Below are 23,873 nucleotides of genomic sequence, written 5' to 3' on the forward strand. Positions count from 1 at the left end.
GTCCTTTGGATTTAACTTATTATTTGATTTAGAAATGAGACTTCACAGCATAGAAGAGTTTACATTTACATATTTAACAGTGTATAAGAAATTAAAAGTCAACTTTAATCTGTATTTAAATAAAACATTAACATTCTTCATTCTTCCATCCATTTATTTGGCTTAGACATTGGGCTTTTGCATCGAGCCATTACTTTGTGCATTGATGAAGAGTGAAGCGATAGGTCTCGTGGTCACTCATGCATCATCTTTATAAAGCTCCTACAGGACAGATCCGTTCTACAGATCGGTGACCAACATGATCTCTTACACACTGGTTTTATAGAAATGAACTGGAAATCTAGATTAACATTCTTATTATTTCAGAGGCTAGTGTAAAGTCTAGCCGCTATGGAGGAACTCAATACATGCGCAGAACATTTGTATAAAACTAAAGGTAAACTCTAGAATCATGTTGTCCATGGAATATGGTATCGCAGCTCAGGCCGATTCTTTAGAAAAGGAGCGAAGCTGGAACACCAAATAATACTGGTTGACAGAAGTGGCACAATGTTGGGGAGACAGCAGCCGTTTTATACAAATGTATAATATATACCGTATATTTGAAATGATTAGAGACTGTCCTCTACTCTCTTGGCACAGTGGCCATTGATGCGTATAGAATAGTTAGGGATTCTATTCACACACCACTACCACCTACTGCATGCTTTTTGGCATGATGCAGTTTTAGACCTCACTGTCACATACAGTTTCTCCTCCAATTTCAGGAAATTGTACCATCAAAAGTCATTGCAATCATAGAGGCCATGATAGCATTGTTACCTATATTGGCTTGATACGGATTTTTTGCTCTTGCTGGCTTTTCTAGGCTTTCTAGTTGTAGCGGTGGTGATCTGCTCCTCTGGCACATGGCCTCAGTCACTATTAGACTACAAAGTGCAATTAGCAAATACTGCATTATTAAAAATACATTCTGAAAATGTAAAATTGGGAAAGCAGCCGGCAGTATTTTATAGGCTATAGTCATAACTGCTATAGCAAAGAATGGACAAAACCAGTACACCTCTCCAGCCACTGATGGTAAACAGCCAGACATAAAGGGATTGCCTGAGGATATGCTATGAATGCCCATTGTGAGTCTACCTCTTTCATGGCTTTCAAGGGGAGCATACCCTTTAAACTACTAAGGTTATTTAAATACCATGACACTGCTGAACCTACAACTCACAGCTTTCCTGCAGGGTAAATGGGAAGTGATCAAGGGTGTGTTTGGCCATGTCCATCAGTGGCTTAGACTGTAAAGAGGTTGTCCGCTACTTATACATTGATAGCCTATCCTTAGGATAGGTCATCAATGTCTGATCGGCCGTGAGCACACGGCACCCCTGCCGTTCAGCAGTTATCGGTGTTAGCTGGAAGTACTTGCTGAGCTGGCTGTCTACTTCTAGTGTCTACCGCAGGGTGCTGCACACCAGCCTCCTATACAAAGCAATAGTAACCTAGCCACACGACCTAGCCAGTGCAAGTAGACTGCCAGCTACTTCCGGCCGACACAGATAACTGATAGGCCGGGGTGCCAGGCCTCGGCCAATTAGACATTGATGACCTACCCTAAGGACAGGCCATCAATATATAAGTAGTGGACAACCTCTTTAAATAAAGCATCAATACACATGCTTAGGTAACGTTCACATTTGCGTTGTTGGGCGCAGCATCGGCGACGCAATCAACAACGTATATACACAACGCAGCGTTTTGCGATGCATGCGTTGACATAAGATCGTACAGAGCAGGAATTTCGGCGCAGGGAAATCGCTACAAGTAGCGTCCTCTGCGCCCTGTCTGTGCGTCAATATGACACATGCGTCGTAAAACGCAATACAACGCATACCGGCGCATGTCCATGCGCCCCCCAATGTTAAAGATAGGGGTGCATGACGCATGCGTCGACGACACTGCGCCCAACAACGCAAATGTGAACGTAGCCTTAACTGATACTCCAAGCAAATAGGAGCGCAGAAACCCAATTTCCATGATCCCAGTGATCAGACCGCCCAGGAATGAGGTACTTATCACTTGTCCATAGGTCTGGTAAGTGCTGATTCTAGAGACACTGTGCTCCTAATGTGCAACGAACAGATGCAAAACTTGAGTTTGAAGGACCGGAGAGAAATACGTACGCTACTCACCTGGTAGCAGTGTTTTTTCAGGAGCCATGACAGCACAACGAGAGAGGGGATCCGCCCTTCAGGGACAGGAAACCTACAGACATAAAAAGGGCGGCACCTCTCTCCCACGTCAGTTGTTTCCAGAGCATGAGAGGACCACCTTGGTTAGTAACACAGATGCAGTATACACATAAATATTTTTTATTATGCAAGTGAACATAAACTTTAACTCAAGATTAACAGGTTGTTGAATTATTCAAAACATAGGGTAGGGAATCTAAGGGTGCTGTCATGGCTCCTGAAAAAACACTGCTACCAGGTGAGTAGCGTACGTATTTATTCAGTCGCCATGACAGCACAACGAGAGACTTTCAGAGACGAAAGATTTTAGGGGGGGATAATAGCCTCTAGCACTCTTCTCCCAAACGTAAGGTCTGAGGAACTACCCAGATCTAATCTGTAATGTCTAAGAAAGGTAGAAGGGGAAGACCATGTGGCCGCCTTACATATGTCTTCGATTGACACTTCTGACCTCTCCGCCCAGGAAGATGCCATGGCTCGCGTGGAGTGTGCCTTTATACCATCTGGAACTTCGTTGCCACCTGCGGTATAAGCGAGAGAGATTGCCTCCCTAATCCATCTGGCTAGAGTGTTTTTAGATACTCTAAGACCTTTTCTTACCCCTTGATAGGCTACAAATAAAGAGTTATCTTTTTTCCAGGAATTTGAAACTGTAATATATCTAAGGAGGCATCTCCTCACATCTAAGCAATGGAATTTACGTTCTTTATCGTTAGTAGGATTGGAGCAAAAGGAGGGAAGGACTACCTCCTGAACCCTGTGAAATTTAGACGCAACTTTAGGCAGATATAGGGGATCGGGTTTCAATATGACCCTATCCTCCCTAACTTGCATGTATGGTGGATGTCTGGAGAGTGCCTGCAGATCACTAACCCTCCTAGCAGATGTGAGAGCAACTAGCAGGGCTGTTTTGATTGACAGGATCTTCTCAGGAATAGTATCAATGGGCTCGAATGGGGCTTGCGTCAGGGCTGAGAGTACCAAATTCAGGTCCCATGGGACTAACCTTTGCTTAATAATTGGTCTAGACCTGGTGACTGCTTTAAAGAATCTAGCAATCCAGTGATTACTGGCTAAATTAAGATTATATAACGCTCCCAGTGCTGACACCTGAACTCTAAGAGTACTTGTGGCCAAGCCCATTTCCAGGCCTTTTTGTAAAAATTCAAGAACCTGGTTAATACATGGTTCTTGGTCAATTTGAGCCCCTGAAAAAGATAAAAATTTTCTCCATACTCTCACATAAATGCCCGTTGTGGATGGTTTTCTACTTTTAAAGGAGAGTATTAACCAGATTCTGAGAGAATCCTTTCCCCCTCAGTAAGGACCTCTCAAGTTCCATGCCGCTAGGTGTAAGTTGGCTACTTGAGGATGGAGGATTGGTCCCTGGGAGAGCAGATCTGGTAGCTCTGGAAGAACCCATGGTTGGCAGACAGACATTTTTCTCAGCCAAGGAAACCAAGCTCTCTTGGGCCAAAATGGAGCTACCAAGATTACCCGGGCCTTGTCCTCCCGAATCTTCCTCAGGACTAGGGGAATCAGATTTAGAGGGGGAAAAGCATACGCGAGCCTGAAGTGCCAAGATATCAGCAGAGCGTCCACAGCGTATGGGTTGTGTTTTGGATTTAGGGAGCAGAATAGATGTAATTTTTTGTTCCCTCTGTTGGCAAAAAGGTCTATCTCCGGACAACCCCATAACTGGATGATCTGACTGAAAATGGCTGGATTTAACGACCACTCCCCCTGTCTGAGCATGTTGCGGCTTAGATAGTCGGCTTTGGTGTTGATACTTCCTTTTATATGAAGTGCCGTCAGGGAGAGAAGATGTACTTCGGCCATCTGAAAGATATGATTTGCGACCTCCATCAATGTACTGGATCGCGTGCCACCTTGATGATTAATGTAGGCCACAGTTACCCGATTGTCTGACAAAAGCCTGACGTGTCGACCCTGTAGGGGTACAAGGAATCTATTTAAGGCATGTTTTACTGCCAATAGTTCTTTCATGTTGGAGGAAGAGTCCTGTTCAGACAGAGACCATAGTCCCTGAACCCAATCCTCCCCTAAGTGAGCCCCCCACCCTTTGGGGCTAGCGTCCGTAGTCAGCACCCTAGATATGTGATTTATCCAAGGGACCCCCCTGTGTAAATTCGAAGTGTGAGTCCACCAATCAAGTGAATGTACAGTCTCCGCAGAAAGTGTGAATTTACTGTCGAGGTGAGCATTTAGGCGACAGGAATTGTGTAACACGTCCCACTGTAAAGCCCTCGTGTGGAACTGTGCCCAGAGAACTGCCGGGATGCAGGACGTAAGAGAGCCCAAGATTGACATCGCACACCTGACTGATATTAAGGGATTATTTATTGCCCTGGTGACCAAATGCTTAATCTTAGCAACTTTTGTGTCCGGCAGGCGACATTCCTGCTGACTAGAGTCAATAATATATCCTAGGAATTCTTGTATTTTAAGGGGCTGAAGCCGTGATTTTTTGATATTGATCATCCAGCCCAATTTGTGTAACGCATCCATAACTTTCTGTAGTTGGTCTGAGCAATGCGACTCAGAATGACCCACAATTAGCAAATCATCCAGGTACGGGACTATTAATATATCCTGTTCATGCAAGTGTGCCATAACCTCCACCATGATTTTTGTGAACACCCTGGGTGCAACTGCGACTCCGAACGGAAGTGCCTGATATTGGAAGTGTTCTACTGTGCCAGCTAGTGAGACCGCCACCCTAAGAAATCTCTGATGATCAATGTGAATTGGTACATGATAATAGGCGTCTTTGAGATCTAAGACAACCATAAAACAGTGGTGAAAGAGTAGCTTTATTGCCGTCTTGACCGACTCCATTTTGAAGGAGGGTATGAACAGAAAATTATTCAGGCCTTTTAAATTAATAATGGTGCGATAAGAACCATCAGGTTTTTTGACCAGGAACAGAGGGGAATAAAACCCCCTACCTTCTTCGCCTGCAGGGACTCTGACCAGAACATTCTTCTGTTGGAGTTCCCGGACCTCAGACTCTAGTGCCAACTGCTCTGTAGAGGAGGAACGAACAGGTGTTAACATAAATTTGTCCCGAGGAGTATGGTGGAAGTCTAAGGTTAGGCCTTTCTCCACAATGCCTAGAATCCATGGGTTGTTTGTAATCTGTACCCAGGCTGGGTAGAAGGCCAAAAGCCTACCCCCCACCTGGTCCGCCAGTCATTGTGGTTTCTTAACTTCTCGTGAAGGGTTAAACATAAAACCTCTACCCCTTCTCCTGCTGTTGTCATATCTAGTAGATTCTCTGTTGGAGTCTCTATACGGCCTTCTGCGGTTGGACCATCCTCTATTATAGTCCCGTCTGTAGAAGGGTCTTCCAAGGAAGGGAAAGCGTTTTTTACTATCCCCTGCTTTTTCCAATAGCTCGTCTAGGACCGGTCCGAACAAGTGAGCCCCTTCACAAGGAATGCTACATAATTTTGTTCTAGCCTGTAAGTCCCCTGGCCAGCATTTTATCCATAGTGCTCTCCTGGCTGCATTGGATAATGCCGAGGACCTGGCGGCTAACCTGACCGAATCTGCTGAAGCATCTGAGAGGAAGGCTGCGGCATCCTGGATTGTGGACATAGAGGACAATATCTCCGACCTAGGGACTTTATCTCTGAGTTGATCTTCGAGGTGACCTAACCAAACCATCAAGGATCGAGCGGTACAAGTGGCTGCAATGGCTGGCCTCAGAGACCCCGCTGAAGTCTCCCAAGCTCCTTTAAGGAAAATGTCGGCTTTCCTATCTAATGGGTCTTTCAAATTTCCCAAGTCGTCGAAGGGGAGAGACGACTTTTTGCATGCCTTAGCGACTGCTGCATCCAACTTCGGGACTTTATCCCATGAGGACGAAGCCGTTTCTTCAAAGGGATACCGTCTTTTAAAGGCTGGCGGAAGCGACCCCTTCCTTTCCGGTTTCTTCCATTCTTTTGAGATTAGCGATTTGATCTTGTCAATCACTGGAAAGGCTCTCCGGGATTTCCGCTCAATACCCCTGAACATAACATCCTGAATGGAACATTCCGATTGGGTATCTTCTATCCCCATTGTGTTGTTTACTGCTTTGACCAGATGGTTAACCCTTTCTAGGGACAAACAGGCTCGAGCAGACTCCTGATCCTCCGAGGAGGAAGTGGACGGAAGAGACCCTGAGCTCAGCTCACCCGAATCCGAATCTACCTCAGATAAAGGGGATGACCTTTTAGCTTCTGTCCCCCGGGATCGGGATCTCTCTGCACCTTTAATTTCCTGTCTCACCATCTCTCTTATTGTAGAGGTTAGATCAGGCGCCTCCTCCTCCAGTAAACGTTGAATACACATTTTACATAACTTCCTCAAATGTCCATCTGGAAGTGGCTCTGCACATTCGGCACACTGCCTATGTTTGGCTTTGGACAAACTTTTCCTCCCCTGATAGAGGAAAAAGACAAGGGGAACACAACCATCACTAAGTGGACTTTCACGAAGCTCACTTACCCCGTCCAGTAATGAGTGGTACCGTAGATGGGGGATCCTTCGAAGCCGGCAAATCTTTACGGGCTGAGGATTTTGGAACAGAGATCCGTGCCTCCTTAGCTCCACCAACGCGGCTACTGCCACTAGACCGACGCTGGGAGCTTCTACGAGGCTTATCTGGCTGCTGCTGCGGCTCCTGCTGCTGCTGCGGGCTGATAGTTCCTTCTGGCGACTCCATTATGGAATGGGTGAGGAACTCTGATCAACTCAGCTTGCCGCATTAAATACCCCCAAGGTACCGCCCCCGGACGGGGGCCAGCAGGGAATCCCAGGTGGTCAATAATCGTCCGCCGCTGTGCTGCGCTACCCTTCCCTAAAGCCCCGACCGTTCCCGCAGCTGGGCGCCGCCATTAGCCGGAGATGACGCTACTGCGCATGCCCAGCCGCGTCATCCGGCCGCGCCGCTCGCCGCGTCATCCGGACCCGCCCCCTTCAGGACGCGGCGGCGGCGCCAAGCCGACACGCGGACCAGGACGCCAGCAGACCCCTCTCCGGACCAATGCCGCGTCCCCGCTCGGACCAGCGTGACTCCCGGGACCCCAAGTAGCCAAGCACCTCTTCATAGGTACCTCTGCGCTGCGGACACCCGAGAAGCTAGCCCTAAGTCAGAGGCTGCTTCCTCCTGCTGACACCTACACCGCGCAGTGCCCCTGCCGTGTGGTGCTTCCTGCCTCCTGGACGGGCCGAGGTAGGGGACCCCCGCTACCTGTACCGGGCCGCCAGGAGTGGGGAATTTTCTTATTTCGACCCTCTTGTCAGGGCCTGTCTGCAAGAGGTTCCGCTGTCAGGGACAGGAAACCAAACTGACGTGGGAGAGAGGTGCCGCCCTTTTTATGTCTGTAGGTTTCCTGTCCCTGAAGGGCGGATCCCCTCTCTCGTTGTGCTGTCATGGCGACTGAATAAATAACTAATGGCCGGGGTAAGTTATGAGCAATGACTCTAGTAAATCCAGTTTACCAAATGAAAATAGAAAATTGTCTTATGTGAAACAACAGCATAGAAAGAATTATATATTCAGCTCCATCATATATGCTTACAGTTTGGGGTCTGTAAATATCACTACAGGAATCTTATTATTTCTTATGTGTGAAACAAGCAGCACATTATTAAGGAGTCATTTTCTAACCTGGTGATTTTGATGCAGATTATCTAGAGACCTCCTATAAATACTGTCATTGTCTACTTGTTTCCATACAGGAAAAGTTCACCCTAAATGAACAGAATTAGTGAGCCTAGAAAATTTGAGGATTACATCACAAACATCATGCGAGGAAGACAAGATTTTCAGTGATGTGCAAGACCATCTATGCCCAGCACCACATGGATCGTTTGTAAGCTGTAGAGGGGGATCTAGAGCAAGAGTTGTGCAAAAAGATGTGCGCTGCCCTGATCAGACTTCTAGATAATCGGGGTAGGGCAGTCTTCAGTTCATCCTAATGTGCCTCCTATAGAGGACCGGACCAGGGCAGCACAAATCACTTTGCTCAACTCAAGTATGTGGAATATATAAGAATTTCCCATCTTGATCCCCCATAGGAAGTTAGAAAATGTTAAGTCCTGTGTAAATATCAATTCTATGATAAGAGACGGAAAAAACTTTAATTGACAAAACACAAAAGAAAAAAAAAGTCACATCATGCACACCTACTGTAACACTTCATACGCTCATTATCGATAGAGCTGGAGTGAAAGCCTTTTAAAAACAAACCTGTTGGCCAGGGATTATTCAGACATCCGTGAATTATGTTCTGTGCTTTTCACAGATCAAGTCTATGGCGCTAATAACAGGTTTTGTTTTTGTTTCCACTTTTGAGGACTGTGACAACAAAAAACAAAAATAAACCTGTCTTATTGATTAAAATCAAAGATCAAAATTACCAAGACAAGTCTATGGGGCAGTAAAAATTACGGACCGCACACGGATGGCAGCAGTGTGCGATCCATGATTTACATTGTAATCGCTGTTGGGCGAACGTGCTCAGATAAGGTGTTATCTTAGCATGCTCATGTGCTAACAGAGTACCTTAGATGTGCTTGAATAATAGAGTCGTCGCAGCTGTTCGACACCCACAAGAGATGCGAAGACTGCTTGCTTATTAGGCGATCCCTGCATGGGTTGCAGCCGGTAAACAGCCGCGGGGACTCGAACATAGTATTCGAGCCCAGGAAAGGAACTCCGATAGCATCCAACAGTAATTATAGGGGAAGATTTGCAATTTACTTTTTCATCAGTGAGGTTCACGGATTTCATGGATGAAACACTGAGGGTAAAAATTGGAAATCTGCGGCACTACAGTGTAGGGCAGGGTGTCCCAAGTGCACTGGTAGGAATATCTGTGCACTTGCAGTCCTTAGCTCCTTTTTCTTCTCCCCGCCGGCACAACAATCACACTTCTTGATTGACAGTGGAGATAAAGGCTCTCCTGCCTCACGCAACCTTAGCTCTACACTGTCAAATGAGAAGTGGAGGCAGCACCGGTGGGGAGAAACAAAGAAGAGCGGACTGCAAGTGCACCGATGTGCCCACCAGAGCACTTAAAGGCCTAACTTGTGTATGAATAAATCATCAACTGCAAGGCAAAGGAGCGCCAGATTGCAGAATACGGATACTTGGAAGTGTGCTTCCCTGCAGTACCTCAGTATACCCAAGCACATTCTTATAGACAAGGTACCCCTTTTGACTTAAAATGACTCCCCAAGAAAAAATAAATTATAAAACGCCTTTGTATTAAAGGGAACCTGTCACCCCCAAAATCGATGGAGAGGTAAGCTCACCGTCATCAGGGGCTTATCTAAAGCATTCTGTAATGCTGTAGATAAGCCCTGATGTAACCTGAAAGAGGGGAAAAAGAGGATAGATTATACTCACCCAGGGGTGGTCCCGCTGCGGTCTGGTCAAATGGGTGCCTCAGGTCTGCTTCAGCGCCTCCTATCTTCATTACAAGACGTCCTCTTCTGGTCTTCACACCGCGGCTCTGGCGCAGGCGTACTTTGTCTGCCCTGTTGAGGGCAGAGCAAAGTACTGCAGTGCGCAGGTGCCGGGCCTCTCTGACTCTCTGACCTTTCCGGCGCCTGCGCACTGCATTACTTTGCTCTGCCCTCAACAGGACAGACAAAGGACGCCTGCGCCGGAGCCGCGTCGTGAAGACCAGAAGAGGACGTCATGGAATGAAGATGGGAGGCGCCGGAGTGGACCTGAGATGCCCATTGGAGCAGGACCGCCCCTGGGTGAGTATAATCTAACATCTTTTTCTCCTCTTTCAGGTAACATCGGAGGCTTATCTACAGCATTATAGAATGCTGTAGATAAGCCCCTGATGCCGGTGGGCTTACCTTACCATCGATTTTGGGAGTGACAGGTTCCCTTTAAGGTTCTTTGAAAAAAAAATGGCTCATGCACAAATCCCCATACAAAAAGTTCCAGAGTCTAGCACATAAGGCTCCTACAAGGACACGAATCTGTGAGCCAATAGTACCCACTGAGTAACCTTTTGCAGTGCCAGTCAGTAAATGAGGAAACATCATGCCAACAAGTCCTTCACAGTGGCAACTATTAAAAGGTCCTAGCCCAAAACAAGTGATTTTGCCATGTAAAGCCAGAGTCAGACATTTCCTCTACAGCGCCTGCCCTGACTGGTGGCCCTCCATGTGACGGTCTTTAGAGCACTGTCCACACATGCACGCACGCTGCCTCTCACACACTTATTGCTATGAATGTGGCACGGACGTTTAGTCTCCTGGTCGCAGGTAGTGTTTTCAAGCATTACTCAAGTCTTCCAGTCTTAACACAGACACTTCCCATTGCGACACGCAGGCAAACATCACACGCAGCACTTGGCACATAACCGGAGTATTTCACATTACAAAAATAAATACAATAAAGTACACCCCACACACAGGCAGAGCCGGGACGAGTCCTTGGAGTAGATCGGCCTGAAACGGCCTTACATCCAGTTTAAAAAGCTATATATGACTTCTATATTGTTCTGGAAATATATAGCTATTGGTATTATAAATGGCGTATAAATATAAGCACTCTGAATATTGTAAAAACTGTACAGAGTTCATCTAAAAATCTCTAAAATCAGCTCCTACAGGGAAAAAAGGCACAATTCAGGTTCAAGTGTGCAAATGTCCGTAAAAGAAAAAAGCACCGATGAAAAGGGGCAAATGCTGTGGATTGCATCACTTGGGTTATATACCACCGCCAGATGAGGAGGCCGTTCACACAGGGAGCGTGGATGGGGTGGTGGGGGTTCAGTCCACAGAGTCACAGATCTCGATTACTTTCTGGTTGAAATCCTCTGGCTGATCGGCAAAGACGTAATGGCCGGCACCTCGAATTGCCTACAGAACAAATACATGTTAACCAGGGAAAAACACCGGCTCACCATATATTTATTGCACCATTCACACCCGGCAAATAAACACAAATCTGCAGACTTGTCATCTTCTACATGTGGGCATCCTGCCAGGCAAGTAACCGCCAGCATCCTGGGAGCTATGGAATGGCCGCGTACCAATAGGGAGAGGTGGGAAACTTCTATCTGCATGAGGCATTTTTTGGTTGTATTGCAATTTCATGTTAGCATAAAAAATTCAGCAGAAAGCAGAAGAATTATGGAGAAAGAAAAAAAAGTAAAAAAAAAGAATTCAACTCATTCATGATTATTATGGTCAACTTGTAACAGAAAATAGGATTAGGAGGGACTAGATCAAATCTGTGCTGCAGCAATACTGCCGTGTGGTAAAGGTGACAAACAGTGAAGATTACTTGCCATTGTCATAAAATTAGTCAGCGGGAAGACATTACAAGGATTGAGAACAAAAAAAGCCTACATTTTACAATACAAACGGCATACACTAATTATATAGACCTGATGACACTGGTGTACTTACATTGAAATTCCATGTCAGAATGGCCGTATAATCCCTTTTCATGCAGTACAAGCGTCCCAGCTGGAGCTGAAGATGTAAAATGCTCATTTTCTTTTTCAAGATTATACAACCATTCTAACAGCGTTGCACACCAGCCTCATTAGGTGCAAGATTCAATTAACGCATGCAGTGTATACTGTGAAATCTGGTGACCGATCCGCTTTAAATGAGAACTGTATCTTTAAATAAATACATTTGGCATAAAATAAATACTTATCACCAACAAAAGACAAAAAGGTGCTGGCTATCTTTACAGAAAATAAAGTAAAACACTTTGTAAACTACAAGGTATCTTAGCAGAAAAAGAGGACTACAAACTGTTGGAGGACAGAGTAAGTAAAGCAGGAATAAATAATGATGTACTGACGAGAAATACACTGGTAACAGCGGATAGAACAAACCGCTAACTTTATTGCTGGATAGAAAAGCTTCTATCTAGCTATAAATCACGATTATAAAGATACAGCAACAGGCGTCGACGTTCGCTCCATTCGCCATCACAGGTGTTGTATTGCTAGTCAGCACATCTTGCTTTTTTCACTCCGTCCGCCAATAGCGTTGTGGTTTGCCTTTTCTCGAGACACTTTGCCATGTACAAAATAGATTGTGACTTATGAGACCCCAACCCCTTTGTCTTTTGCTGATGGTGATTCGTTATCGGCTTAGGTGCATCTAAATTACTATTAACCTTCCAAGATCTGTATGGATTAATATAAATAGCAATTATATGACACATAGTATAACAAAATATTAGGTCATTTGTAATATTTAACAGCTTCTTTCCCCACGTCTGAGACACTTCTTCCAATCCCCCGGCCTCCTGAACTCACTTTGAAACTATACCTCAAAGTAGTCTTACTCAAGAGACGATGGACTCTAAATGACGCATCATGTTACACAGCATTTTCAGTGCAAGAGGGAGGAGGAGACAGAAGCAAAGTGAAAGGCAGGGATCATAATGAAGATTCCTGTTAGTTTTTCCCAGTGCTGGATTCGCAGCAACACAGCTCTGTATCACTATAACATTTCTGCCATGTTGCTTGTGACTGTCATACTAGACATCAATCAATGATGTTGAACGTCTCAGTCTCACAGGTGATACGACACTGCCTGAAGTGGCTGGCACAGTATTTCACGCTCCCTGTTGAGAAAACATCTATACTTGGTAGAGTTGAGCATGTAAGTGTATGGGGCGGCGTTCAGCTGAAGAGGAAACTATTAAAACCAAGTCAAACAATTGCTGCCACATTGACACTTTTAGTAGAGTAAAAAATGCATGTGATAAGTTAAAAGGGCTAAAAAAAAAAAAAAAAACCCGCTATCCACAGTATAGGAAATCACTTGCTGATCGTGGCTAGTCCAATCATTACATGACCACTGCTCCCCTTCTTAGCCTATGGGACAGCTGGGGAAATAGTACATCAGTGCAGGCACAGCATATAACGCAGTGTACGGATCTGATCACGGTCTCCTGGTGGCCAGCGGCGCTCCACCCTTCTGAGTTATGGGGCTCCATTGCCAGATCACAAGGGTTTGTGTGTTACAATGCAGGTCTGTGGTGCTTAGGCTTACATTGTAAGAGCAGCTTCCAGTTCACATAAACCCGTGTGTAATTGGCTGGAATTTCAAGTCACAGGAGTCAGAAGAGGAGCTGAGCGGTGCCAGAAACCGGAGAAGACCGTGATCAGTAATCACCTACACTACACACATATTTAGAAAGGTTAAAAACACATTATGCAACCATTGCAACACATTTTCAAGGTAAGTACAACATCCTCTTCAGGTTTAAGTTCCATTTAATATATGTTTGGGATTTAATATGTTTGCCGCATCTTCTGCAGCACTTACAATGGTTTCCACGTAGGAGTTTGGCCGCAGGGACTGAATGGGGCTTCCGGAATTCCCATCAATACAAGAGCGTGCTCCATATATGACCGTGATTGGGATGTCCGGGTGCATCTTGTCAATCCGCTGCAACATTGGCCTACGAGCCCAGCCATACGGGATGGTCATGTTCCTAAAAGCTGTCTCGCCACTGCGACCATGAAATTAAAAAAAATAAATAAATAAAAATAATTAATTATCACATTATTTATTAAGAACACATAGGCACTAGTCAACAAAAAATGCTCGAGTTGCCGCGGCTCCAGATCTCGCGGCTGTTCGACAGACGAAACCATGCAGGGATCACCTGTTAGTTAGGCAATCCCTGCATGTGTTGCAGCTTTCGAACAACCGCGAGATATGCAGCTCTAGCACTATTTTCTCAAGCCCGCCAAAAATACTCGATTAAGACACGAGTGATCAGATAACACCACAAGGCACACTTGCTCATCGCTAACACCTCCCTGCAGTTTTAAAGCAGTTTTTTTGTGATCGATGTACATTTTTGTGCAAGAATCAATTCATTAAAGGAGTGACTGTTCATTATATAGCAGGTAAAAAAAAAGCCAACTTGTCATGGGCTTATGTCCCTCAGGAAGAGAACAGGCGGCCTCGTCTCTGTACGGTAAATCAAAAGGACAAAATACATGGAACAAAAATACTGCAATACACAAGGGAAGAATAGTTCTAGATTACCCCGACATGCAGAGAATTACTTACCTTGGAGGCTGTGCATTACAGTGATAGATATATTCTGTCACTGTGTCATCCTCAAACATGGATGAATACTTTTTCTTGAAATCTGGTCTCAACCTTTGAACAAGACTCAAACCTGGTAATAAACAAAATATATATAAAAAAATATACATACCAATTAATTTATTAAAATCCAAATAAAAAAATATAATACACTGTGTGCAGAATTATTAGGCAAGTTGTATTTTGATCACATGATACTTTTTATACATGTTGTCCTACTCCAAGCTGTTCAGGCTTGAGAGCCAACTACCAGTAAGTAAATCAGGTGATGTGCATCTCTGTAATGAGGAGGGGTGTTGTCTAATGACATCAAAACCCTGTATAAGGTGTGCTTAATTATTAGGCAACTTCCTTTCCTTTGGCAAAATGGGTCAGAAGAGAGATTTGACGGGCTCTGAAAAGTCCAAAATTGTGAGATGTCTTGCAGAGGGATGCAGCAGTCTTGAAATTGCCAAACTTTTGAAGCGTGATCGCCGAACAATCAAGCGTTTCATGGCAAATAGCCAACAGGGTCGCAAGAAGCATGTTGGGCTAAAAAGGCGCAAAATAACAGCCCATGAATTGAGGAAAATCAAGCGTGAAGCTGCCAAGATGCCATTTGCCACCAGTTTTGCCATATTTCAGAGCTGCAACGTTACTGGAGTAACAAAAAGCACAAGGTGTGCGATACTCAGGGACATGGCCAGGGTAAGGAAGGCTGAAAAACGACCACCTTTGAGCAAGAAATATAAGATAAAACGTCAAGACAGGGCCAAGAAATATCTTAAGACTGACTTTTCAAAGGTTTTATGGACTGATGAAATGAGTGACTTTTGATGGGCCAGATGGATGGGCCAGTGGCTGGATCAGTAAAGGGCAGACTGCTCCACTCCGACTCAAATGCCAGCAAGGTGGAGGTGGGGAACTGGTATCATCAAAGATGAACTTGTGGGACCTTTTCGGGTTGAGGATGGAGTGAAGTTCTTACTGCCAGTTTCTGGAAGACAACTTCTTCAAGCAGTGGTACAGGAAGAAGTTGGTATCGTTCAAGAAAAACAGGATTTTCATGCAGGACAATGCTCCATCATGTACCTCCAACTACTCCACAGCGTGGCTGGCCAGTAAAGGTCTCAAAGATGAAAAAATAATGACATGGCCCCCTTGTTTACCTGATCTGCACCCCATGGAGAACCTGTGGTCCCTCATAAAATGTGAGATCTACAGGGAAGGAAGACAGTCCACCTCTCGGAACAGTGTCTGGGGGGCTGTGGTGGCTGCTGCACGCAATGTTGATCGTAAAAAGATCAAGCAATTGACAGAATCTATGGATGGAAGGCTGTTGAGTGTCATCATAAAGAAAGGTGGCTATATCGGTCACTAATTTTTTGGGGTTTTGTTTTTGCATGTCAGAAATGTTTATTTCTAAATTTTGTGCAGTTATATTGGTTTACCTGGTGAAAATAAACAAGTGAGATGGGAATATATTTGGTTTTTATTAAGTTGCCTAATAATTCTGCACAGTAAGAGTTACCTGCACAAACAGATATCCTCCTAAGATAGCCAAATCTAAAAAAAAAAAAAAAACACTCCAACTTCCAAAAATATTAAGCTTTGATATTTCTGAGTCTTTTGGGTTGATTGAGAACATAGTTGTTGATCAATAATAAAAAGAATCCTCTAAAATACAACTTGCCTAATAATTCTGCACTCACTGTGTAATATAATATATACATACATACATACATACATACACTGAACATTTTACATCTACATGACTGGCTTCAAGAAGGTTTCACATAAAACAGGTTGAAAAAAAAAAAAAGAAAATGAAATCAGGGAATGACTAAGGGAGCTAAGGGCATGACAGCACTGCACTAATTTGCTGGAAGAGGAGAACATTGTGATAATTTAATTAGGACAAAGTCTCTTCATAAAACAATGATCACCTTGTGGGCACATACATCATTTACTCAGAAATCAGGTTACGTTATTCCCCAGCGCTGAACCTTGCAGTGCTGAGCTGCTAATCGGCCACAGCTCAGACCTCCCATCAGATTTCCGCACTGCCATCCACCGTGCTACTTGCTGGGTCCTTGCTCACTCAGGAGCTAATCCTACGGAGCCCACCCCATACACATGTACGCTCAGTTAGTCAGAGACTTCATGTATTCTGAATGAGAAAATGGAGTCAAATCACAGCTAAATGTTCCCCAATTAAAAAAAAAACAAAAAAAAAAAAACCGACAAAATAAAGGCTCAGGCCTGTTGTAATCCATCTGCCTGATCCTTCTTCCCTCACGGACATCTGTCATGAAATAAAGGACGGGAGGCCATAATCACACATTCCAGATGGTCGGTCAGTCCCGCTGATAATTGTCGGGTTCAGCCTACATTAGTGTAATTTTTATGGCTGGGTTGAAACAAGTTTTCCATTTTGCAGATTGCTACTATTCCCTTAAAATGAGCTACAGACCGGCAAAAATAATCAGTTACTTAGTAGTAATGGAACTACTGGTGATCAGTCTTAATACAGGACCCACAAAATGATGGGGGGAATAATTTCAGAATATTATAGTGTTATGAAATAACATCTTCAGTCATTTATACGTTATGCATAAAAATACATGGAAATTGTCTGCTCCTGGCACCATTACCTTCCGCTCTCAATGGCTGTGACCAATCGTGAAGTAACATTTCTCAGGGGTGGCAAGAGATGAAGACTGGGGCTACATGGCGACTTTGGCCGTGACACAGATGGCACTGATAAAGGCCGCTGCTACATTACGGCACCATGCTAGCGATTGGGTTGGATGGTGATCTGCTGGGTACCCCAACCAATTAGTCACAAAAGTCATGAGCGGTACCTTGCTGCGGTACTTGGCAGGCAGTAATGTGATCCCGTTCATCCGATTTGTGCCGTGATGGAGCAGCGGCATACAACGATATTTGGCCACACAACACAAAGTCATTCCAGCTATACCGGAACGTCATCTTCCAGCTAACGCACAATACTCGCTTCCACTTTGATTCATGTCCCTGACAATGGGGACTGTAGGGGAATGTGAATAAGGCTGCTGTAATCCCACTACAGTCAACAATGAGCCGTCATTATCTACTGTGAACTTGCTCACCCAGTGGTCCGGCCAAGCGAAGTCCTGCTAATGGGTTAAATGGACTTAATAAGGCGCCAACTGCTTTAATCCAAATAGGAATCGGCCTTTCCTCATCCGCATGGTCAGGTCTTCCTGGGAATCCCCATGGCTCTACCAAAATTAAACTTTTTACCCTAGGATTTAAATAAAATAATAATAAAAGGATATATTACAAGAAATTAAGTCAAACTATAAAGACTAATTAAAAAAAAACAAAAAACCTCAAAATACTACTTAAACACAATTAACCAGTTCAAGACCGAATCATTTTATCTGTTTGTGACCAGGAACATTTACATTTTTTTCAACGTGAATCTATCAGTAAGATCAAGCCTCCTTAGCCGTCTATATGGGCGTGTAGGTCATAGGACAATTAATACAATGATACCTTGATATCTGCAATCTGATGTCTTATTCTGGAGGAATACACATTTTTGTTAATGTATAAATGAGCTGTTCACATCTCTGGGCCGGACACCAATCTCCCCAAGAATGTGCCTTCATTTATATATTTTTTAAAAAATTTTAACTGGGAGTTACCAGTGTGAGACATGGACCGACTGACAGTAGGCTCTTCCTGATCTACATGCCTCACACTGGTAACAGATTCTCAGGGCCCGGCCCAGAGATCTTAACAGCTCATTTACATATTTAAAAAAACTGATTTCTCTGGCAGACATTGATATCTGCGATCTGATGTCATCACTTTATTCAGCTTCCTATGACTTATATGCTCATATAGACGGTATAGGAGGGTTGATCCTAGTGGCCCATTCCTTTTAATCAAGATCAGGTTTTAAAGAGACCCAACCATTTTTTTTTCTTGCTATAGTGAAAAGGCATTTAGATTTTCTTTGTGAAAATGAAAGAAAAAATATAGACATGTTTGTTTTTTCACAATAGGTTTACTTCTGTATGGTATACCAGTACCATACAAATTAAATTGTTCCTATTTTAATAAGGCTAGTTTCACATTAGCGTTTTGAGGAGCTGCGGACTTCTGCCGTGAAGCCCCGCCCTCGGCTGCACCTCTGCCGCTAGCTCCGCCTACTTCTGCATGCGGCCAGCGTACTTATCTTTAACATTAGGCACGCAGGTCGTGCCGCTGTATTCGGATGCTTCCACATGCGTCGTTTTGACGATGCGGAGAAAAAAAAATTGCCACAAGCTGCGTTCTACTCTGGTCGCAGCATCGTCAAAATGACGCATGCGGAAGCATCCACATACATCTGCACGACCTGCGTACCTAATGTTAAAGATAGGAACGCTGGCCGCATACAGAAGTAGACGGAGCTAGCGGCGGAGGTGCGGCCGAGGGCGGGGCTTCACGGAGGAAGTCCGCAGCCCTCCGCAACGCTAATGTGAAACTGGCCTTAGGGTTACGTTTTTATGTGTTTTATGTTTTTTTTTTTTTTACAGGGGAAAAGGTAAGCTTAAAATAATTGTTTGAGCTTGTAGGGTTTTTTGTTTGTTTTCCTTAAAATTTCACACATTGCTTCTTTAGCAAAAGGCCCCTGGGGGCATGTCAATATTATAGTATTTTTATTTATTATGTGTTGAACACATGAATGACTTAATGAGTTTAATTTAAAAAAAAAAAAAAAAAAAAAATAATATATATATATATATATATATATATATATATATATATATATATATATATATATATATATATATATATATATATATATATATATATATATATATACATACATACATACTCACCGTAAATAATAATTATTTTTTACCATGGGGAAAAGAAGCCCTGTAAGTTTGGAAATAAACTTGTCACACAAACACGCTAAAAACACAGATATCGCCACGATAAAACTTACCTTGAGGGGTATTTCAAAGAGTAAACAGAAGCTAAAAACGCTCCCAGATTATGTCCTAGTAAAATCATATGGTCCAGACCTAATGCCGTCCTCCACTCTTCTAGTGACTGGACAAACTGCATTTCAGCCTTGTCGGAATCATCATCGAAGTGGGGTCTACTGCTGTGTCCAAATCCCAGGATATCAAAGGCGTACACAGTTCTATTTTGACAAAGTGTTTCAAAGTTGAGAACCCACAGTCCAACGCCTCCTCCAAATCCGTGCAGCAAAACTAATGGGGTCTTTGATGACAGCGGCTGCACAAATGACAGGGTCCAAACCTGGTTTCCACCAGAAATAAGTACGTAGTCTTTGGTATAGGAAGTTGTGATACCTACACAGAAGAAATATATGAATACAGCTGATACAAGTATTAGGCATGAATAAGAATTCTATGTTTACTGATGAAAGAATCATCTTGGTAGCGGCAAATGAAATCACTAATAAAGACACAAGTTAGACGATAGATCCTAGAGAAGGGAAAGGGATCTGCAGTACCCAGCAGCAGATGCTACACACTGAATGGAGCTCTACAACTCCAGCAGCTCCCACAGCTAATCCGGCGGGTGTCAGATCCCCATCGATCTGATACTGAGGACTTATCCAGCGTAAAATCATAGAAAACCCTGGATGCAAAGCAGACTACAGAGCAGAGATATCAGCAATATTTGACAGCTAATGAGTTAAAAAAAAAGGTAACTGTTAGTTTTCACTTGGGGCGTATACTGAGAAATCCATGATGGAGGCGTGTTCTTTCCTTAAAGTGTTGCTGCCTACTTATGATTGGTCAGCACCATACAGGTAGAAAAGTGAAGACTAATAACACCCGCTCAAAATTATCTATTTGGCACCTGATGAGTTAACTATTTTGATTGCCATTTCCTGAAACAAGGAGACAAAATGAAAGGAAAAAAATCCCACACAAACACTTCTTTCGCTCTCCAGCTACTATATCCTGTGTCCAGTTCAACATAAAAAATTTGAAGAACGGTTCTATTTAAGAAGTGGATCTCGAGAAGTGAGTGAGACACACAGTTCAGGGATAGGGAGAGTCCACAAAAATCTTGGATCGAGCTTTGCTTTCAACATTTCTTCAAAATGAACATTGCAAGGCTCGACGATATCTAACTGACCTGGTTAAGTGAATCATCAAATTAAAGTGGATTTAGCTCAGTAATGCATGCTGATTACAGGGGTTTATGACCAACAAGAACACCACCCTCAGAAGTGCATTAGTAAGCATGACTACAAAGCTCAGCTGACCGCGGTATTGGATCTCTAGACATACCCCGCTATTCCCGCAGGAGACAAGCAGCAGACAAAACATTTTATTTTTCGGTAGGGTTATACCTTTTGACTTTTATACAAGATATATCTATACATTTTTAGTGGTTTATTGCGGTAATGCATATACACGTTGCAGCTGCCCTGGAGGAGTCTGATCCCCGTTGTCTGACCAGGATGAATGGGGAAGGTTCAGCCTCCTGTGAGCACAACGAGCAGGCCGAGGCATCTAAAAGGGAATCTGTCACCAGGCTTTTGCTACCCCGTCGGAGAGCAGCTTAATAGAACGACAGAGACCATGATTCCAGCTATGCGTAACTTACTGGGCTGATTGCTGTCCTTTTAGTAAAAATACCAGTTTAATCTTCTGCACTTCTTTGAATACTGAGCTCGGTCTAGCCCCGTCCACACCACCCATTGTGAATAGGCAGAAAGCCACCAATATGCACAGAAAGATGCCAATCAGTGGAGGTGGCCGTGTTATACAGACCTACTTGGCAGCAGGTTTACTAGTTCTCTAGTGATAATTAAAGAGGAATATCATCAAAACTAGACTAGCAGCCCAGTAACACATAATTGGAATCAGGGTATCTGTCTCTACATCATGCTGCTCTCAGCTGGGATATCAACACATGGTGCAAGATTCCCTGTACACACTTTTCAAGCATGAAATTTGTAATTTTATTAAAGATGAGCAACTGGAATTTAAACTACGGGTAATAAGTTTTTTTTTTTTGTTTTTTTTTAAATTTCCCAAAATGTATGTATACAAGTGATTCCCCAATTTTGGACGATTCGCTATGAGCAAATCCAGTAAAATTAAGGGCAGATGTCATTTATCTAGGTTCGGAGGTTTGGAACTAGATTTTAAAAACAAACAAAAAAAAAAAAACCTTATGCGCCATCCCCACAACTGTCACATCACTGCTCACCACCCGGCCCTCCAACTAAATAAATACTCGTTTACCCAAAGGGTCTTCAAGATGGCATGGTCATTGCTTACTAAGTCATGCCCAGTTATTTGGAGAATAATACTCATCATTGTTGAGCCTTGCACCCCATGTGACAGCATTTCACGTTGTTAGCAGTCATAGCACACACAAAGAGTGAGGGGAATTAAAAAGGAGAGTGAGATAATCGGAGGACCAGGCACCGAGCAGCAGGACAAGTATGAGAAAGGCTGAGGAGAGGTGAGAAGAGTTTAGAATTTTTTTCCCCTTCCATGTAGATTCAATTAGCACTCAAATTTATTTGATATACAGTTGAAACCAGAAGTTTACATTCACTATATAAAAAGACACACATGCATGTTTTTCTCTCAATATCTGACATGAAATCAGAATAAACCTTTCCCGTTTTAGGTCAGTTACAATTACCATAATTATAATATTTGTACGGTTTCAATATGGGCTGGAAGGCCATGAAAAAGCCATTACTCCAAAAGAAACATAAAAAGCCAGATTAATGTTTGCAAATGCACACAGGAACAAAGACCTTAATTTTTGGAGACATATCCTGTGGTCTGATGAAACTAAAATTGAACTTTTTGAGCATAATGACCATCGTTACTTTTGGAGGAAAAAGGGAGATGCTTGGAAGCCTAAGAACACCATACCAACTGTGAAACATGGGGGAGGTAGTATCATGTTGTGGAGTTGTTTTTTTTCTGCAGTAGGAACTGGTGCACTTCACAAAATAGATGGCATCATGAGAAAAGAAGATTAAGTGGCAATACTGAAGCAACATCTCAAGACATCAGCCAGGAAGTTAAAGCTTGGCTGGAATTGGGTCTTCCAAATGGACAGTGACCCAAAGCATACTGCCGAAATGGTAACAAAAGTGGCTTAAGGATAACAAAGTCAGTGTTTTGGAGAGGCCATCACAAAGCTCTGATCTCAATCCTATTAAAAATTTATGGGCAAAGCTGAAAGGGCAGGTGCAAGCAAGGCGACCTACAAACCTGGATCAGTTACACCAGTTGTATCAGGAGGAATGGGCCCAAATTCCGACCAACTATTGTGAGATGCTTGTGGAAGGATATCCCAAACGTTTGACCCAAGTCATTCAGTTTAAAGGTACCGTCACACTTAGCGACGCTGCAGCGATACCGACAACGATCCGGATCGCTGCAGCGTCGCTGTTTGGTCGTTGGAGAGCTGTCACACAGACCGCTCTCCAGCGACCAACGATGCCGGTAACCAGGGTAAACATCGGGTAACTAAGCGCAGGGCCGCTAAAAGTAAAAAAAACAAACACTACATACTTACCTACAGCCGTCTGTCCTCCAGCGCTGTGCTCTGCACTCCTCCTGTACTGTCTGTGTGAGCACAGTGGCCGGAAAGCAGAGCGGTGACGTCACCGCTCTGCTTTCCGGCTGACCGACGCTCACAGCCAGTACAGGAGGAGTGTCACACACGCCGATCCAGCGATGTCTGCGGGGAGTCCAGCGACCAAATAAAGTTCTGGACTTTCTTCCCCGACCAGCGACAGCACAGCAGGGGCCTGATCACTGCTGCCTGTCACACTGGACGATATCGCTAGCGAGGACGCTGCAACGTCACGGATCGCTAGCGATATCGTCTAGTGTGACGGTACCTTAAGGGCAATGGTACCAAATACTAATGAAATGCAAGTAAACTTTTGACTTTCCAGTAAGTAATAAAAATTCCTTAAAATATTCAAATATTAATAATTATGGTAATCCTAATGGACCTACAATGGGAAAGGTTTATTCTGATTTCATGTCAGATATTGAGAAAAACCTGCAGATGCGCCTTTATATAATGTATGTAAACTTCTGGTTTCAACTGTACACTGAATCTCCCACTCCCTGAATTGAGGGAAAAAGGACTTTTGTTCAGCTCCAACCTGCATACTGTAACCTACGTCGTCATGACTGTATGCACTTTCTGGAACATTTTTACTTACACTTTAGCATTTTCTCTTCAGCCTCCTTTAAATGATCCAGAGACGTTGGGCACCATGTAGGGAGCCAGCTGGAAATCCATCCTAATCTATAGCAGAGAAAAAAAACATAGGTTACATAATACATTTGAACAATCAGAAAAAAAGTGAAAAAAATTGTGATGTAGTTAAATAGAAGTAAAACCCCCATCAAATGAGCAATTTCCAACTTGGTAAATTCTCACCTAGGAGGACAAATCAAAACTGGTGGCAGAGTTTCACTATTTTACAGCGTA

The 23,873-nt window shown here is 43.7% G+C and overlaps 1 protein-coding gene across 2 annotated transcripts in view; it reads right to left on the reverse strand.

Moving 5' to 3' along the window:
- Nucleotides 1–10,639: 10,639 nt before the first annotated feature.
- The window catches only part of ABHD5 (abhydrolase domain containing 5, lysophosphatidic acid acyltransferase), a 51,288-nt gene continuing 38,054 nt past the window's right edge, over nucleotides 10,640–23,873 (reverse strand). For both annotated transcript variants that reach the window (XM_069730037.1, XM_069730038.1), the window contains exons 2-7: nucleotides 23,602–23,687; nucleotides 19,351–19,723; nucleotides 17,495–17,649; nucleotides 14,346–14,457; nucleotides 13,590–13,776; nucleotides 10,640–11,150 (exon numbers count right to left, since the gene is read on the reverse strand). In XM_069730037.1, the coding sequence (XP_069586138.1) occupies nucleotides 11,061–11,150; nucleotides 13,590–13,776; nucleotides 14,346–14,457; nucleotides 17,495–17,649; nucleotides 19,351–19,723; nucleotides 23,602–23,687 (1,003 nt within the window). In that variant the 3' untranslated portion in view covers nucleotides 10,640–11,060. The remainder of the gene's footprint in view (nucleotides 11,151–13,589; nucleotides 13,777–14,345; nucleotides 14,458–17,494; nucleotides 17,650–19,350; nucleotides 19,724–23,601; nucleotides 23,688–23,873) is intronic.

Source organism: Ranitomeya imitator, chromosome 6 (assembly GCF_032444005.1).
Source record: "Ranitomeya imitator isolate aRanImi1 chromosome 6, aRanImi1.pri, whole genome shotgun sequence".
Classification (NCBI taxonomy): Eukaryota; Metazoa; Chordata; class Amphibia; order Anura; family Dendrobatidae; genus Ranitomeya; species Ranitomeya imitator.